This window comes from Salvia hispanica, chromosome 2 (genome assembly GCF_029641045.1).
Source record: "Salvia hispanica isolate PSC_SH4W2 chromosome 2, Shi_PSC_v1, whole genome shotgun sequence".
Classification (NCBI taxonomy): Eukaryota; Viridiplantae; Streptophyta; class Magnoliopsida; order Lamiales; family Lamiaceae; genus Salvia; species Salvia hispanica.
This window is the reverse complement of record NC_142693.1, coordinates 31568590-31587238: the sequence shown is the minus strand read 5'-3', so window position 1 is coordinate 31587238 and position 18649 is coordinate 31568590. Positions and strand designations below refer to the sequence as shown.

General features: G+C 36.3%; 3 protein-coding genes across 3 annotated transcripts; 2 read left to right on the top strand and 1 right to left on the bottom strand.

Moving 5' to 3' along the window:
• Positions 1-387: 387 nt before the first annotated feature.
• On the top strand, positions 388-11542 carry LOC125200549 (RING-finger, DEAD-like helicase, PHD and SNF2 domain-containing protein). Its single transcript, XM_048098197.2, has 18 exons — positions 388-1439; positions 1534-1740; positions 2213-2274; positions 2903-3407; positions 4520-4720; positions 5218-5473; positions 5746-5986; positions 6083-6252; positions 6348-7060; positions 7289-7505; positions 7598-7789; positions 8558-8674; positions 8938-9180; positions 9452-9626; positions 9837-10033; positions 10192-10343; positions 10654-10918; positions 11008-11542. Exons 1-18 carry the CDS (start codon positions 637-639, stop codon positions 11254-11256), a joined length of 4965 nt encoding a protein of 1654 aa, XP_047954154.1. The 5' UTR covers positions 388-636; the 3' UTR covers positions 11257-11542.
• A 998-nt stretch (positions 11543-12540) lies between these two features.
• Positions 12541-12966, top strand: LOC125211955 (uncharacterized). The gene has a single exon (XM_048111931.2). It carries the CDS (start codon positions 12541-12543, stop codon positions 12964-12966), a length of 426 nt encoding a protein of 141 aa, XP_047967888.1.
• Positions 12967-13833: 867 nt separating this feature from the next.
• Positions 13834-17360, bottom strand: LOC125201627 (transcription elongation factor TFIIS-like). Its single transcript, XM_048099816.2, has 3 exons — positions 17218-17360; positions 16719-16873; positions 13834-14898 (listed from the first exon to the last, which is right to left on the bottom strand). Exons 2-3 carry the CDS (start codon positions 16866-16868, stop codon positions 14005-14007), a joined length of 1044 nt encoding a protein of 347 aa, XP_047955773.1. The 5' UTR covers positions 16869-16873; positions 17218-17360; the 3' UTR covers positions 13834-14004.
• Between the last annotated feature and the right edge of the window lie 1289 nt (positions 17361-18649).

Sequence of the window (18649 nt, the reverse complement as noted above, 5' to 3'; positions counted from 1 at the left end):
TGTCTCTGATGCAAGATGATTGGCGAAAGAATTGTCCAAATTGACCTTTGAAGGTCTTAAGGGTATTTTCGTCCAAAAAAAATTCAAAATACCTCAAATGATATTAACCTGTAGTTGATGGACCTAAAATGATATTTTCAAAGTTCACGGACCTAAAATGATACTTTGGCAAAGTTCGTGGACCTAAAAAGATGTTCCCTCTAAACTTTATTGCTTCATCCGTGGACAAAAAATAAAAATAATTTTGTTTTCTTATTTTTGTCTATACATCAAAATTTGATTTTATCTAAGTTTATGTATGTGAATTTTTTACTTTATTAAATTTACATTAAAATTGATTTAATATTTGCCACCGCAACCGCCGTACCGAAAAAGAACAGATTTAGTTAAGGATTTGATTCATCCCCAAAATATTTACCCAAATTAACGAACTCTCACTAAATTTCTAGGTTTCACTCAAACTAACACACAGAGTTTGTGTTTGTGTATATCATGAATTCCTGAGTTGTTGGATTCAATGCTAAAACTGAATTCTGCTTATTCCACACCATTCCATCGAAGCTTCTGTTTTTATGGTGTTGAGTAAGTGATTGAGTGTTTATTCGTATTTATTTTCTGGCTGTGGTAGCGGTAATCATGGGTAGGAGGAAGCAAATTCGGCCACGTAGAACTGGGGGAGCGGTAGAAGCACCGCCGTCTGAATCAGAATTCAACAAAGATGGCGCTGCGCATCACGGAAAGGAATCGGCTGCAGCTGAAGAACCGTTTTTTGTCGAAATTGATAAGTCTAGTTGGGGTAGTGTGGAGCATTACGATATCTCTGAAATTGTTTTGATGAATTTGGCGGTGAGTGAGGAGTTTTGCGGCTACAAGTTGTCTGAGGAGTTTTACAGCGATTCTAATTGCTTCTTGAGGTTTAAATTGAGTAATGTGAATGAGCATCTCGTTCGTATGAAATTAGGGAATTGGCCGGTTTTGCGGGAGAGTGACATATGCCTGCAGTTTGTGATGAAACGCACGGTTGAGGAAGCGGATACGGATGTGGTAATGGCGTCCGGAACTGTTGATGGGAGTGATGAAGGGGTTACAGGGCTTGTGCATTTGGCTAGTTTGAGATACTTGACTGTTAGGCCGGTTTTAGGAGTTGAGTTTTCGATGGGGTTGCCATCCGTGTCTATCCGGGTTGAGATTCTAGGGAGTGTGTTTGATGAGTGTGAATCACTCCTCGATAATACGAGGCAGCTCTGGAAGAAAAGTATGATGAATGTTATGGCGTGGCTGCGGCCAGAAGTTATGACTTCGGAGGCTAGATATGGATATACTGATGTTACGAATATGGAAGCTGACGAGGTTCTTGTCGCTGATGGTGATGCTCAAGCATCAAGACAACAAGTGAAGTTTGAAGTCTCTAGCTTTTATGAAGCTATTAAGCCGTCAAAGTAAGTATTTATTGGAAGTTGGACTCTCCTTTTATGATGGTTGCATTGCAGTACATCTTTTCTGAAGTTGACCTGATTTATTTTCTTGCAACAGAGACGCACCAATGCTGGAGGATAACCTTCCAGGCTTGCTCCCTGAACTACGACCATACCAGCGTCGTGCAGCTTACTGGATGGTCAAGAGAGAAAAGGGTGATTTTGAGCATTTAGGTGGCAAAGAAAGAAGTCAGATTATAGCTCCTCTATGTATGCCTCTAAATTTGATCGACACATCTAGAAGAATTTATTACAATCCTTTTAGGTACGTTCCTCAGTTCCTCAAATAACATTTTTTTTTTGGGTTTTTGATGCCAATAATAACAAAATCTCTTGATTTCGAAATTTGATTTGCCACAATTATTAGGCTCTGCTAAATTGTTTGCTTCTTGTTGTTTTGTTGTTAATGATACTCCTATTACAGGACTACTTATTACTATTACTATTACTATTACTATTACTATTACTATTACTATTACTATTACTATTACTATTACTATTACTATTACTTCTAGTTATTAGTTATTACTACCAAGTACCACCGATGCTCAAATATTAATTGCTGAGACTTAGTAGCCAATTCGTACACAGGTGTAATTTGAGTGGGTTTTTGTTTTCCCAATCTTTGTATAACAAAATGTCAGAGGCTTAAGGATCTTAAAACGTTTGATACAAGTGATCTCTTTATTTGTTAATGTACTACACATGTAATGAATGAGAGATGTTATATTATGCAGTGGAAACGTCTCATTACATGGTACCTGCTCCGCATCATATGTTTCTGGAGGGATTCTCGCTGGTATGTTGACATTCGTTAAATCACAAGATGAACTAATGCTTCTTTACTTCAGTTGTGGTTTATAATTTATTTGTGCTTTACTTTTTATTTTTCTTTCTTTTGTTTTTTATATGAGATGCAAACATGCACCTAAAGAACCATACTCTCTCCGTCCCATAAAAATAGCACAATTTGAAATTACACGAGTTTTAATGCGCAATTACTAAAGTATGAGATAGAAAGAGAAAAGGTAGTAGAAGTAGTGTTTGTGGATTCTGGGGTCCGCATTATTAGTAGTGTTTAGTTGTTCAAAAGTTTCCTCTTAGAACTAGTCTAATTTTAAGGGACGGACCAAAATGACAAACATAGTCTATTTTTATGGGACGGTGGGAATACCGAATTACCTATGACTCTGTTGAGTTATTTTCCATACACTTGTAATTTCTGTAAAAAGTGCCCCCCCTTGGCCCTTACATTGAGAATTTAAAATCCTTCCTCCATTCTCATTCTCTAAAGAATAATGTCCTTTGTCCATTCATTAATGTATTTGAACTACCATTTTAGTGCTCAATTCAAAATCTGTATGTTTGATTAGAAAATAAGAATGACTAATGGGTCTGCGCTTGTTGTTGCTAATCCTGAAATATAGATGAGATGGGCCTTGGGAAAACTATTGAGGTGCTCTCTTGTATATTCGCTCACCAAATGCCATCGTCTGAAGCTGCTACTAATTCGGATAACCCAATGCAAGTTGAAAGATCTCAAAATTGTAACTTGAAGAGACTGAAAAGGGAGCGAGTCGAGTGCTTATGTGGTGCTGTTACGGAGAGCTACAAGTATAAAGGCATGTGGGTGCAATGTGACGTTTGTGATGCCTGGCAACATGCAGATTGTGTTGGGTATTCAGTTAAAAGAAAAGGTTCAAAATCTCGAGGAGCTGACGCTGGAGAAAAATGCCAGGAGGTCTCAGTCGGAAACTCAAGGAAGAGTAGGAAAAGAAAGAAGGATGCTGAAGTAGTGGAAATGGATAAAGAGCACATATGTCAGACATGCTCTTCCCTGATGCAGGCCATAGAATCTCCAATTGCTGCAGGTGCAACTCTTATCGTTTGTCCAACTCCAATATTGCTCCAGTGGCATGCTGAAATTCTTCGGTAACTGTTTTGTTCTTCGGCCCGTGTATGTATTTGAAGTTTGTGCAAAATAACTGCAATTTCCGGGTTATGACTTAATTATGTGTGTTTACGTCACACATTTGTTCTGAAAATGATGTGGTTTACATTACCTAAATTTGTTGCAAAACTCTGACACTTTTTATGAGATTTAAGAGTAGTTGTTCTTGGTGCATGGATGGATGTCTTTCATGTTGAGAATCTGCTTAGTAATTATCCTTTTCATCAGATATGGTTTATGAAAAATGTCTTGATTTCTATATTTGCCATCCAGTATTTTGAGCCGTTTTTGTGCTTTCTTGACTGTTTATATGTTCAGAAAGGTTCTGTTCATTAATATAGTAGCAAAACTTACGAAGATATTGCACTATGTGTTGGTTCTGCATTTTATTTGTGGCTTAATTGGACGAATTCGCCATACATTCTAATTATAAGAAGCTTGGTCTTAATTTTTCTCTCTCATTCTCTGTTTTTGTTCATTCAAGTATGCTAGATGTGGGTTTTGGCCCGCCCTTTTTATCTTGCTTAACATTTATCTTTGGCATTTTTGTTTTAAGTTTTACTATTGCTTTGAATTTAGGTGAGAACTTTTACTGACACTTAGTTTGATCCACACTGACTTGAATATATACTCAACAAGCCAATGTGATTTGATTGAAGTATGGCCTTTTGCCCATGCTGCCAAGTGTATATACCATACACTGAAATCTCCTGAACTATTACTCTAATTAGTAAAAAACTTAAGTTAATCTTGTTCACTCTGTCTGGTATATCCAAAACTCCTTGGAGCCTGGTCTTGTATAAAAGGTAATGCTATGTGTTGAAGGATTGGGCATGTTATTTTACTCTGCCAAGAAACTGAGTGGTGAAGATGTGAAGTATTTCATAATATAACCCATCAATTTTTCATTATTAGTTATTCTTAATCCTACTAGTTATGAAATAGATACTCATGGAGTTTTAGGATGGTGTACTACTTTTACTCAAATGCAGGATAACAAAAATTTTCAGACAATTGATTGTTAATTTGATTTTATTTTGTTTTATGTTAGTTGGCTTATGTTCTATTTTGTTGTCTTCCATTGCCTGAACAGACATACAAATCCTGGATCTTTGAGAATATGCATATATGGAGGAGTTAAACAGACATCCTTCTCCGATGAACCTGTTATTGGCTTAGATGAACTTCTAAGTGCTGACATTGTCTTGACAACTTATGATGTTCTAAAAGAGGATTTGCCACATGATTCTGAGAGACATGAAGGGGATCGGCGCTTTATGAGATACAAGAAGAGGTAATTTATGGCACAATACACTCTTCTATGGTAGCATAACCACATTCGAGAGTTTACTGACGCTCTATTTCAGTTCCAGAATGTAAAAATCCATGTTAACCAACCTAAATGATCTATGATGACATCATCTTGTTGCTTAAAGCATTTATTGCTTAGGATGGTTTTCCTTTTCTGTATATCCCAGTCCAGGCCCTCAGCCTAAGAAAATATATTTTCTGGTACTCGTATCTTTGCAAGACGGTGCTATTAATCTTTTGTTTTTGGTAAATAATTACCATCCAAGATTCCACTTTGGCCTTCCAAAGTTCCAATACAACCTCTCTTCCTCTTTTTATTCTACCTAAGGGCCCATAAGTAAATTTTTCTCTCTCTCTCTCTCTCGCTTGCTCGCTCTTTTATTTTTCAGAACAGCCTGTGTGTTCTTTTCTGTGTTTAAGATTCCGTCGCCATGGCATTACAGTTTTGTTGATTACTATATTTGTTGGTTTATTTCACAGATACCCAGTTGTTCCAACTCTCCTAACCAGAGTTTTATGGTGGAGAATATGTTTGGATGAAGCTCAAATGGTGGAGGGCAATGCTGCTGCAGCAACAGAGCTGGCATTGCGTCTACATGCAAAACATCGTTGGTGTATAACAGGGACCCCCATACAACGGAAACTTGACGATCTATATGGGCTTTTGAGATTCCTTGGATCAAGTCCTTTTGATGTTCTCCGATGGTGGACTGATGTTATATCTAATCCATATGAGGTATGAAACATATGGTGCTGATTCTTCTCAATGAAAACTGTTGATATGCATAACATTAATGCTTTTCCCATGTCATTCTGTCTACACAATATTTGACACACCTTTTTAAAAATTACTTGTAGATATTTTTGGTCACATTAATAATGCACATTTCTTTTTTCATGTGTGGGCCTTGTATTGTGCTTGGTAGTGTGTGCTACTTGTGAATATCTCATGGCAATTGTTGTTGCTAAATTTTGATTAATAGTTTTGTTAATTTTCTCTAATTGCAGAAGGGAGATGGTAGAGCTATGGCTTTCACACACAACTTCTTCAAGCAACTTATGTGGAGGTCTTCGAAAGTTCATGTTTGGGATGAATTACAACTTCCACCTCAGGAGGAATGTGTCTCTTGGCTCTCTTTTTCACCAATTGAAGAGCACTTCTACCAGAGACAACATGAAACTTGCGTGGATGATGCCCGTGAAGTTGTTGAAAGCTTTAAGGATGATGTCAGAAAGAAAACAACAGCAGGTACGTAATTTTCCTTTAGATCATCTTTAGTTCTTCACATATTTTCGCTCTCTTTCCAGATTCACCTAACCTGATCCTAATGTTAATCCTGTCCAGATTCCTCGTCATCTGATGCCTTAACTGAACGTTACATCACCAATGTGGAAGCTTCCAAGCTTTTTAACTCACTCCTAAAGCTTCGTCAAGCTTGCTGTCATCCTCAAGTTGGAAGTTCTGGTCTACGCTCTTTGCAGAAGTCTCCCATGACCATGGAAGAGATATTGTCGGTGGGTCAAATATGAGCACAAGTTATCATTTTAGAAAAGGGCCCCTGCCTATATTGCAGTACTGTTAGTCTATTAGTTTGGTTTTCTTTTTGCAGGTTCTTATTGGAAAGACAAAGGTAGAAGGCGAGGAAGCCCTCAGGAAACTAGTTGTTGCATTGAACGGACTTGCTGGTATATCAATGATCAAGCAAGATTTTCCGCAAGCTGTATTGTTATATAAAGAGGCACTGGATTTAGTTAAGGAGCACCGTGATGATTTCCGCTTGGATCCTCTGTTGAACATTCACATTCATTATAACCTTGCTGAAGCATTACCCCTCTCTGATACTATCTCACAGGAGAAGTCTGTTTCACAAAATTGTGAGAAAGTTTCAGAATCTGGTGTTGAAGAGAAAGATAATGATTTTATTGAAAAGGAAGAAATTAGTGGATGTAATCCCTGTTTGGGAGCTGTATCTGATGATTTACTTAATGTTCCATCAAGCTTATTGAGAAATGGTGAAACAAATCCTGGCATTCAGCCTCATGTTTCACTACATATTCAATGGTTGAGAAGATCATGCGAGGATCTAAAACAAAAATTCTTGTCATTGTTCACTTCAAAGTTAACCATTGCTCAACAAGAGTTCAGGAGGTCATATGAACAGGTCTGCGAAGCTTTTAAAAAAAGGAAGCATCAGCAATCAACTTGGTGGCTGGATGCCTTGCATCACATTGAACAAAACAAGGATTTATCTAGTATGTTGACACAGAAAATAGGAGAAGCGCTTTCTGGGAATTTGAACAAGAAATCAAGGATTCCAGCCTGGTTAGTATTGGTTCCATTCCTGGTTTTACATGCTTTCTTTACCATAACCTAGACAGTCTTTCATATTTTTATTGTTGCTTGGGATACTGGATTAGCTGGAAAGTGTGCATCATGAATTAATAATTTACTTCATAAATTTTCTGTGGATTGATATTTTTCCAATTATAATTAGAGCTGTTACAGACTGAGTTCATATAACACTAATATTCATATTGTGTTTTCCAACAGCTTCCGCAGCATAACAACTCTAAAATATTACATTCAAACTGGTATGGATGCATTGGAAGAGTCAAGAGAAACTTTACTTGATAGACTCTTGAAAATTGACCAAACAATGGAAAATCCAAGAGAAGAGGACATTGCACTGGTGAGATACTGTAAGAAGTGCAATTCTAACTTTGATGGCCCTGCATGCACGCATTGCGAGTTGGATGAAATATTTCAGGTCTGTAAATTTTCGTGACTTGTTTCATTTCACTAAAATATTATGGCATGCATTGCCTTGTTACTTCTTTAAGAATTATTGCTTCTTATCAGGTTTATGAAGCTAGGCTGTTCCGTCTTAACAAAAGTAATAACGGGGAGGTGATTACCTCAGTAGAAGAGGCAGTGAATATGCAAAAAAAGCAATCTGCTCTAAATCAGTTCTACTGGAACTTGTCACGAGAAGACAAGACTTCTGATTACCAAGACAATGGAAAGAAGAGGGAATTGATGGAGAAAGTGACGGTTCGTAGTTGCATTACTTGTTTTGTCTTGTTTTTTTCTGGCATTAATGATATGATATATGAAAATAAATGCCTTTTAATTTAAAAAGACTCATGTGAATCCTTGTCCTATTATGGGGGGTCTTAGCTCCTTCAGTCCCTTGCAGTAGCTAAGTAAATCTCGCTCATTGACGCGTTGCTCTGTGCTAAGTGCTTGGCATGGAAATTTTAGTAAGAAATAAGCCTTAAAATTAGCTCTAACTCAATTGAAATTCTCAGACTTCTTTGGTTACAAACAAAACAGTTTCAATTTCACTTCCTTATGAATAATGGTCCTCTTGCTCCAACAGTACACTTTGTCCTCTTGAATATTCTAGAATTATAGTAGAATATATACAAATGGATGGTTGCACAACCTGCTCTAGAATCTCTCTACACAAGTCGTAGGAAATTCTATGGGCATTGGACTAGGATTAGTGCATGACATGGTGGATGCTGAGTGTGAAAGCTACTCTCTGCAGAAAAAATGTTTTCTATTCTTCTCACATGTTAGTTGAGGAATAACCACTTGTGAAAAAGCAGCGGCATACTCCGGTACTCGTGATCCCACTGTTTTTGACATCTTCCAGATGGTTTAATTTAATTGTTCTATACAGACACAGACCATCATATTTTATTGCATTGCTTCATTGACGATAGCATTACATGGATGCCATGATTTCTATGCAAGTACTTTATCAGCATGGAGAGAACTCTTCCATTTTCATCCTTCATAAATTTTTTCTTGCAGGTCTCTAAGTCACCTTCTGATATGGAGATTGCACTGACAATAATCAGAAACAACTCCAGGGGATTCTTAGGAAGAGACAACATTTCAGCTGCCAGAAAGCAGCTTGATCTTCTTGAAGTAATGCACACATACCTCAGTTGTCTGTCTAATCTGTGTGATACATCCATGATAGATTTGAAAATTCTTCATTCATCTTTGATGTTTGGAGAATTTCATCTAGATTTTTCTACATATTTTTTGCATTACCATCCCTTTGTTATGGTGATATTTCTCTTTCATAATGTGCACCAAATAAACTTAATCTGGACACCTTAGTATGTTCTGTCTGATTAGGGTTAGGAAACTCATATCTCAAGCTTTCTTTTTATCTGCCTTCTCAGTTACTTCGCAAGGAGTATGCTCTAGCAAGGTCCTTGGCTGTCTCTCAGGCACATGTTCTGCGTGCTCATGATGAAATAAAGATGGCTACCTCAAGGTTGCGCCTTAGAGAAGATGAGGATGATAAGTCTATTGAGGCTTTAAGTCCAGAAGAGCTGGATATGTCTAGTGTTGAAAATTCTGGTGAAAAATTTCTAGCTTTGGATGCATTGTCACGTATAAAAGGACAGCTAAGGTATTTAAAGGTAGCTACAGAGCCTTGCTTTCTGGCAGCATATTGGTTTTTTCTCCTTGTTCCTACTTTGATGATCAATTTCCTAAAGCAAAACTGTTGTGTGTATGATTTCCTTACAAACATATCTAAGCATCAGATACTCAACAACACAATGAGGAGAGGAGCAACATAATATACTTGATATAGCTATTACATAAGCAAACATATGACAAACTCACTGTGCCATATTGGATTTCTTATTGATAGAAAGCTAATGTATATATTTGCTATTTGCTTGACAGGGTTTAGTACAATCTACGCAGAACATCGAACCAAAATGTATTAATGCTTCAACTGTAGCTGAAGTAATAATACCTTCAGAAAATGGATTCACTAGAGAATCATGCCCAGTTTGTCAAGAGCAGCTTGGTAGTCAAAAAATGGTGTTTCAATGTGGCCATGTCACTTGTTGTAAATGTAAGTCTGCATCAAACATACTCCTCTTTTGTTGCGTAAATAATATTCATGTAAGAATGATGATTGCCTTTATCACATCCTTGTAAAGTATTATTCCCCTTTTCATAATCTGTGACTTGCTTAGAACAGGAAGCAATCTAACTACCTCATGACTAATAAATGAGTTAAATACTACAAATGGAACTTCACTAATCAATAGATATCTACCAGGTTTATTTGTGATGACGGAGAGAAAGCTGATTTCACCTGGAAAATTCAATCATGATGATAGGGTAATATGCCCATCATGCCGGCGTGCCACTGATTTCGGAAATATTGCATTTGCTGATGATAGACAGGATGTAAAACGCCACACTTATGACAAAACTGAAACTCTTATTACTGTCCAAGGCTCATACAGTACGAAGGTAATGTCATTTATAACCACCTTAACTGATATTAAACATGCCTGTCAAGCTTGTGGTTGATTTGGCCTGTAGATGCAAAATCTGCTTTTTGTTTCTTCGGTAATTTCTTTCAATTTCATTTTTATTTTTCCCTGACAAAGCATCACTGTCTTTCAAAGATTGAAGCGGTGACAAGGAGAATTTTGTGGATCAGCTCTACAGATCCCCGGGCAAAGTTTCTTGTTTTTTCCAGTTGGAATGACGTCCTTGATGTGTTACAGCATGCCTTTGCTGCCAACAACATGAGCTTTGTCAGGATGAAAGGAGGAAGGTAGGTGCTTCTCCATGTGCTCTTTTTAGTAAAAGCTGTTTTTGGGTAATTCGAGCTATTTGATCTTATGCACAACAAGATTTGTCATTTGGTAAGCCTATAGTTCGGTCGCATTTAATCTTTGGCTTTCTTTGTATCTTTTGCATGTCTGGAATTGCATTTAAGGGAAATAGGAGTTTTATCACATCATTTAGATGAAGCTCTTCTCGCATGCCTAAGATGACGATTTCATAAAGTTTACACAGTTGCATTAAAACAAGAAAATCACTTGATTACTTTCTCATTATAATCTATCTTGGTGTGATTCTAGGAAATCACAAATTGCTATCAGAAACTTCACAGGACAGAAGAGCAATGCTATAAAAAGCAATACGGAGCCAGGAGATAATACAGATACTGAGTCCCCCAAAGTGCTGCTACTCTTAATCCAACATGGAGCGAATGGGCTAAATCTTTTGGAAGCTCAGCATGTAATTATGGTTGAGCCGCTGCTTAATCCCGCAGCTGAAGCACAAGCAGTTGGTAGAGTGCACCGGATCGGACAGGAGCATAAAACACTCGTGCATCGTTTCATCGTGTGTGCTTTATCTTTTCTTATATTCGATATTTACAAAGGACATGTCTATTGCCCTATTGCTGACCCTTCTTGCTTACTTATGGACAGGTGAAAGACACCGTTGAGGAAAGCATATATAAACTGAATAAGAGTAGGAATACGAGTTCATTTATCAGTGGGAATCGCAAGAACCAAGATCAACCTTGTTTAACGCTCAAGGACGTGGAGTCCCTTTTCAGAGTAGCGCCTGCTGCCAAGAAAGAAGACGAGACACCGGCTGGAAGCTTGAGCGATCTTCCAGCTTCGGTTGCTGCTGCCATTGCGGCCGAAAGAAGATTAATGGAGGCAGAAAGATAGCATCTGTTATTGTGAAAGTTGAATCCATCCAGATTAGCTAGGAAATCATGTGATTTTCTATCCCAATTGTTTGAAGCTTAAGATCACATGTTTAGATTGTTTATATGGTAGGCGGATATGTAACATATTGTAGGAATTAGGAAAGGTCAGATTAATGTTAGAATACCATTGGTTGTAATGTTAATTTGTACAAATACACCATGATGATGATGATGCCATACTTTAGCATGCTGTAATTAAACTATGTAGTGCATGTTTTAATATAAAGTTATTGATCTATAAGAAACTGTAGTACTACATTTTTTTTATTCTATGTATTGATGTAGAGATATCTAAATGGATATGTTTGATCATATAGAATTTGGACCGCTTAAATTTGATGACTTCGTTTAAATTCTATTAGAGCAGAAGATTATTTTATTTAATTAACTTCAGTAATACTAAATTGTATGTGGATATTATAAATTCGTATGTATATATCAAAGGACCGCTACCATTTAGCTAGGTCTGGTAAGTCTATATATGGATAATGGATTAGCTACCATTTATTCAAGTAATGAAAAAGAGAGGTTAGGAAAATTGTTACAAAGTCCAATTATAGGACCAGAAATTTGTGGAATGCGTAAATGACTTGAATTGCCATCTATTTCAAATAATAAATGTAATGGAATCTTGCAACTTGCAAGCAACAAATAAAAGAAAAATGCCACGCATATCATGATATACTAGCTTGTTATATCTGTTTTTAAATTTTAGTATATAAAATATAATAGTCATAAAAAAATATACTATTACTATTTCCTCTATCCCATTAAAAATGATAAATTTTCTAAAATGAAAACAACTTTATCTCTAGATTCTCTCTTATTTTATTCTCTTTTCACTTAATAACAAAATATAATTTATAGATAAATTATATTTTTATTAAAATAATTAACACATAAATCAATTTTTATTCAATCAAAATTATAGACCTATTACGTAACATGAATGAATAAATTATACACCAAAAAAGTCCAAACAAAGGTACGAAAAGTAAATAATCACCCAATGCGTCACGCATCAAAATCTTCAAACTTTATATATTAACATATCAAAATCAACCCTTTTATATATGAAAGCAACGTGTCAGCTACACATAGTGGCGCGTGCCCCCCCGCCACGCCACCTTCCCAATCCCAAAGCTATAAATACCCATGACTAGGGTTCCCACTTCTCACTAAATCCTTCCCCAAATCTTCAATCTAGGTCAATTTCATCTTCAATTTTCGCAAACCAACAGCCATGGAAGCTGCAGTTTCTCACCCTAGAGCAACACATCATCACTTCTCCACCTTCTCGCCCAAAATTGGGGCATTTCGCCCTAACTCCTTGCCTCTCACGGTTCGAATCAATAATCAGAGGAGTAATTTGAAAGTGATGAAATGCGCGAAGGCAGATTCAGTTCCTGCGGCGGAGCCGAGACTGGTGCTGGGGAAGGAAGAGGTGTCGGATATGGAGGAGGAGTTGAGGAAATTGAACGGGAAGTGCGGAGGGATTGGAGGCATAGTGGAATTGATGGAGTGTCTAGAGAGAGAGGCGATAATGGGAGACGATGAGGGGAGAGAGCCGACTGATTACAACCGGAGAGCCCTCATTTTCGACCGGAGCTCTAGAGTGTTCCAGGCGCTCAAGCAACAGTCACAAACACTTGACACCACCTCTGTTTGAGTTCACCACCTCTTTGTTTCTTCTTCTTCTTCTTTTATGTTGAAGGAATGATGCTCTCTGTTTCTGTCTCATCTTGAACTTCAATGTTTAGATAATATGATCAATGAAAAATGTAGAAGAAGTTGATTTCAATGTTATAATATGGTTTTTGACTTGTTCTTTAAATCTACTTAGGATAATCTTGATTAATTAAAATGTAAATTATTATCGAGCACAAACAATAGATCACTTTTGCCATTTTTGGACGTACACAAAAAATAGATCATTTTCTTAAAATGGAAAGTTTATCTCTTATATTTTTCCTTTTTTTCTTTCCTCTCTCTTACTTTTTCCACTTTTTCTCTCTATCTCTCCTACTTTATCTATTTTTTCTCTTCCTCTCTCTTACTTTACTAATTCTACATCAAAACCCGTGTCATACACAAAGTGATCTAAGACACAAAGTGATCTAAGGGAGTATAAAACGATCGATTATTAATCAAAGTAACTTATAGTAGCACAATTTTCATGTGCCTGAAAATTATGAAAATATTATTGATTAGGTGTATAAGGAACAACTTCATTTAAGTAGCCAAACGTTCTTTCTCCATGATATTTTTCAGTAAATCATGTTATATTTAATTTAACACAAATTCAAGATAATAAAATAATTTAGAAATATATCAAATAATCACTTTTCAAAAAGTTTGGAGATTGATAAAATAAATTTATCGAACCTTAACAAGTTTCTACACAAGTTCAAGATTAATAGATAATTGAGTAAAATATCAAAGTCGATCATTTTCAAAAGTTGAGATTGAAAAAAAACTGACCAAATTTCCTGATAATTTATGCTTCGTAAATAATAAAACTCCATATTACATGATCTGCACTGAATAATAATACTGCATTACACAAAGAAGAGAAATTCAGAATCCTGATTAATTATGCAAATACAAACATTATGCTACCAAAATTATGGTCCTAATAATAACGCCGTCTCCTACAACAAATGAGTAAAATACAAAAACCTAAGAAATTAAACGATTAAAGATCAAATCAGCAGAACTTCCAGTGGTTGTTGCAGTTTACACAGGTGACAAACGTAGTCATGGGCTCATCCGCACTCCTCGTCTGCATCTGATAGTAAGTGCATTCCTTCTTCTTGCACCGCCCGCATCTGAACTCGTTCGTGCTAGCTTTCGGTGCAGCTGCTCGTTCACTGTTGAACATCGCCTTCTGCTTAATCACTTCGTTCTCCATCTGCCTTGCGTCACTAGCCATTTGCTCGGGCGTCAGTTCCAGAATCTCTGAGGGTGAGAACTCCCCGGTCAGGACTTTCCTCCGGAAATCTGGGTTGTTTTGATCCTTGATGTTGAACATCACCGACCTGTACTTGAACTTGTGCTGGCCGTTGGACTTGCCCCACTTCTCAAACATTGCGGTCTCCACTTGAACAGCAACTCGGTTTGGGTCGTGTTGATCAATGCTTTGTTTCAAATCCTCATCAGCCTCACTATATACTTTGCACAATGCTTCTGCCAGAATTTCCCGGACTTTGTCCCTCACTGGGTCTTTGCAGGATACAGGAGAAGACAGTTTTGGCGGTGGTTTTTGCACTGAAGTACTGAATTTCTGGACTTCGACTTTCTCAATTTTGGTGCTGGAGGAACTTCCTGACTTTGTGGACTTATCATAATTGTCCACCACCAATTTCTTAGGCGCTGGAGAGTTTTCAGATTTCATTGAGTTTGTCCTTAGGAAATTCTTCGCCTCATCAGCTTCTGGACAAGACTCAGTTTTCGACGAATCACCATTTTCACTATTGCCATTCTTCTTGTTTTTCATTGTTTCTTTGACGATTATGGCTTTCCAAATCTCAACCACATCAGAAGCCAGCGCTTTGATCTTGTTACTTCTATGTTTAGTCAGTTGGCGGAGACGTTTACCCACCTGAAATAAGTTAAATAATGTAAGGGAATCAAACTAGATATCAATACCTATTACCAAATAAACAACAAGATCCCATGCTGCTCTAACATCTAATCAGTAGCTAAGGAAGTAATACTGCTCAATCAATAGGTTGGAACCAGACATAATCTTCTGTAGATGTGTGCAAATAAAACTGAGAACAATTCAAAATCACACCAATGTACCAAATGCATCAAGAAAAAAGTGCACAGAGAAAATAGTATAGGGTTTCGATACTGTGTTAATTCTGTTTTGGGGTTACTGATGCTCGAAACTTCATGGGTTTAAAGCCTAAGCTTTCATTTAAAGTGGTGGTTCTATGGAGCCCTGATTGAAGGAACTAAAAAAATCAAGAATTAATGAGGATGTACACTTACTTAATACACACCACTCTCTCCCAATCTAGCACTCTACTCTGCCTCTCTCACTCAATCACGCTCTACTCTCTGCGTAGAATCTCTATTTAATGGCGAAACTCTAGTCACGTGCCCACCAGATAGTTTTGCATAGGATGATTATGATTTCACCCACGGACAGTTAAATCAACTTTTTAGATATATATATATATATATATATATATATATATATAGGGAGATGATCAAAATAAGAATGCCCTTAAACCCAGAAATGCAGCCCAGATCTTGGCCATATGATTAGATGATCTAAGGGTCAATAATTATACAAAAATACGGAAGGTCATAATTAAGGAGTTTTAGGTCATATTATAAGATTTGGGTTTAAAGTCATGGTAAGATCATTTTAGGTCATGCTTTGTTAGCATGACCTAAATATAAACTAACTATGACCTAAAAATGCCCTACGTATGATATTGTTCTGTGTTTCTCTATTTAAATCTAGTTTTGCATAGATCAAAACCCTATATATATATATATATATATATGACTATATTGCAAGGAAACATGCCTATTGAAACTTGATTTGGATGGTTGATTAGTTGTGATGCTTTCTAAAGTTACATTATGCAATTTTTAAAAAATCAAAACACCACCAAGACATACTCTGTATGTTGTCACGTAAAAAAATTACATCTAAAATCACAGTGGTACACTATAGGACATAGGTACCATGTATGGGTTGAGTAAGGAAGTCTAGGTATGAAGGCAATCAAAGCAATAAATGTATCTGCACCCTCTAATATTTTACAATTATTGAATCAATAACCACAATGGAATAAATCAGGTCACACTAGCTAAGTCTTTTCTTATTACTGAATTTTGCCACATGGAAATAGAAATAGTCATTAAATTTATCCTTCCATCATAAAACTTGGGCGAAAATATAACATAAGTAGGTCACCTTTATGTTATAACTAATTGAACGTATCTTGTCAGATTAGGTAGTGAATTGAAAAGATATTGCCGTCAGAGAAATATCAGCTACGATAGTATAACAATCACGATGGTTTCTAGATTCATCTCACATGTGATTAGAAACGCCACATTCTAAAGTCAAATTAATATATTCTCAAAATATTCACAATATGAATCCAGGGCCACCAGGGGATAACATATTTGAGTGCTGTCCTTGTTTGAAGACTAATAATAAAGGAAACTAACCACATTTGGACCATCTAATGTTACCCTCAAAATCAGATCTTTGGGTGGACTTGAGTTTCATAGCAATTTGAATGGGACTAGATTAACAGCACAGGATTCCAGTTAATAAAACAAAAACCCACATAGAAACGCATCCAGTACGAATCACATATATAGTTTTGCACTGACATAATAATTGCAACATGAAAAACAACATTACCAAATACATAAAAATAGTTAAAATACCTGTGTGGATACAAGGACTTGATAATTAACAGGGAACTTCTTGAGTCGCTTCAATGCATCGACGCATCGATCCACCTCCGCGGGAGAGTTCTCAGCCCCATCCGCAGCTCTCTTCACAGACTCGAAAAGCTCGGTCAGCTCCTTCTCCATTATCCCTATATGTCAAACAGCAACCATATAAAATTGTTCTTCTATAAAATCAAATAAAATAATTAGACAATCAAACTACAAACAAAAAAAATAAATGATTTTACACAAAATTCACACATCAAAAAGCATTCTAGGGTTAGGTAATAATGTCAATATATCAATTTAAAAAATTCGAATTCCGTGAACAAGTAAATTATAACGAGAGATAAGAATCCGTTCCTGCAAATGACTAGAGTCCGTTTCCATTTCAATTTTCGTTGTTTTCGAAACAAATTGGATAACAAAAACACGGCACCTAATTTCCTAGGCAAAGGAGATTTACAACGAGTAACGGAAGCAGGAAGAGCACCTGAATACAAATTGGCAGCTAGCCCTCGCCGGAGATGGCGTCGATAGCCGAGTTTCGTAGTCAATTGATGGAGCAGCCGCTTGACAATGTGAGAGCGGCGAAGATGCGTTGAATGATGATGAAGCTGTTGATGATAACAGAAAGGATTTGAGATTTAAGGTGGAGCGATATTGGGCTTGGGCTTATTTCTTCTTTCAATAATGGGCCTAAATATAATCTAGTTACCTCTTTTCTTTTTATTTTAACCACATTTGTTACATTTTTCCTTTAATTTATTTATTGGATGAAAATAAATTCAACTTAATTGGTAGAGATTTTTCTATGGTCTCGGGACAAATGTGCAACTAAAAAAACAAAAAATACTCCAAATATTATTCACCTTTCCTTTTCTTGGATATACTACATTTGTTTAAGTTATTCTAATCTTAGGTCACTATTAATCTTTCAATAATTAGCTTTAATTAAAACCGATGAGGTTTCTTCCAACTTGAGGTACCGACTCTCTCTTTCACAAATCTTTGATTCAATTTTCTTTTTTGTTGGTGTGGAAATTAAATTGTTTGGGAAAAAATATTAGAATTTCATATTTTAGCAGTGGGTTTACTTCTAGATTATACTAACATCTTTTTTTCTTTTTTTTAGATGATTAAATAACTTTAAATTTAAAGGTCGTCCCTTAGGTATTAACCTCTAAATCGTTTGGCCAACGTATAGACACTTTAATATTTTTACTTTTTAGTAGTGGCCGTGATGTATCACTTAGAACTTGTGGTGGGGAACGAAAAGGTGTCGGATATGGAGGAGGAATTGATGAATGCTCTCTCTATTTCTACCTCGTCTTTGAAGTTCAGTTTTTAGAAAATATGATCATAAAAAATGTAGAAATTTATTTCTTATAATATGGTTTTTGACTTTTTGTACATTACAATCTACTTTGCACTTTTCCTCATTCCAAAAGGACAACTTTTTGGAACACAGAAAATCTTATTAATTAAAAGATACTAAATTATTATAAAATGATGGATTATATAGTAATTTAATGAAAAAATTAAATATGTGATTGATTAGGTATATAGGTTTGTGTTAAAATGACAACACCTGACACCGTGACACCACATATATAACAATATTAAAAACGCTACACAGCAATCTATAGATTGTTGTATAGTGTGTCGGATATTGTTGGCCAAGAAAAATTATTGTAAAGTGTATGTCATATTGTTGGCCGTCTTTTTTAGGGGGTTTTTTTGCCACGTGGCAGCCTATTATTCGTCCACGTGTACAAATGATTGACTAGAAATGATGGTATGGTGTTATTTTAAGAGGTAGTGGCACCTTAACACTCCCCTTAGGTATATATCAAAACAACTTTATTGAAGTAGCAAAACATATGCTCCAAGTGATATTTTTCATAGCCAAATATACTGCCTAA

Coding starts and splice junctions, on each gene's coding strand:
- LOC125200549 (XM_048098197.2), top strand. CDS start 637: ATGGGTAGGAGGAAGCAAATTCGGCCACGTAGAACTGGGGGAGCGGTA. Junction 6,253..6,347: donor CCATGGAAGAGATATTGTCG/GTGGGTCAAATA, acceptor TTCTTTTTGCAG/GTTCTTATTGGAAAGACAAA. Junction 7,790..8,557: donor AATTGATGGAGAAAGTGACG/GTTCGTAGTTGC, acceptor TTTTTCTTGCAG/GTCTCTAAGTCACCTTCTGA.
- LOC125211955 (XM_048111931.2), top strand. CDS start 12,541: ATGGAAGCTGCAGTTTCTCACCCTAGAGCAACACATCATCACTTCTCC.
- LOC125201627 (XM_048099816.2), bottom strand. CDS start 16,868: ATGGAGAAGGAGCTGACCGAGCTTTTCGAGTCTGTGAAGAGAGCTGCG. Junction 14,899..16,718: donor AAGTCCTTGTATCCACACAG/GTATTTTAACTA, acceptor AACTTATTTCAG/GTGGGTAAACGTCTCCGCCA.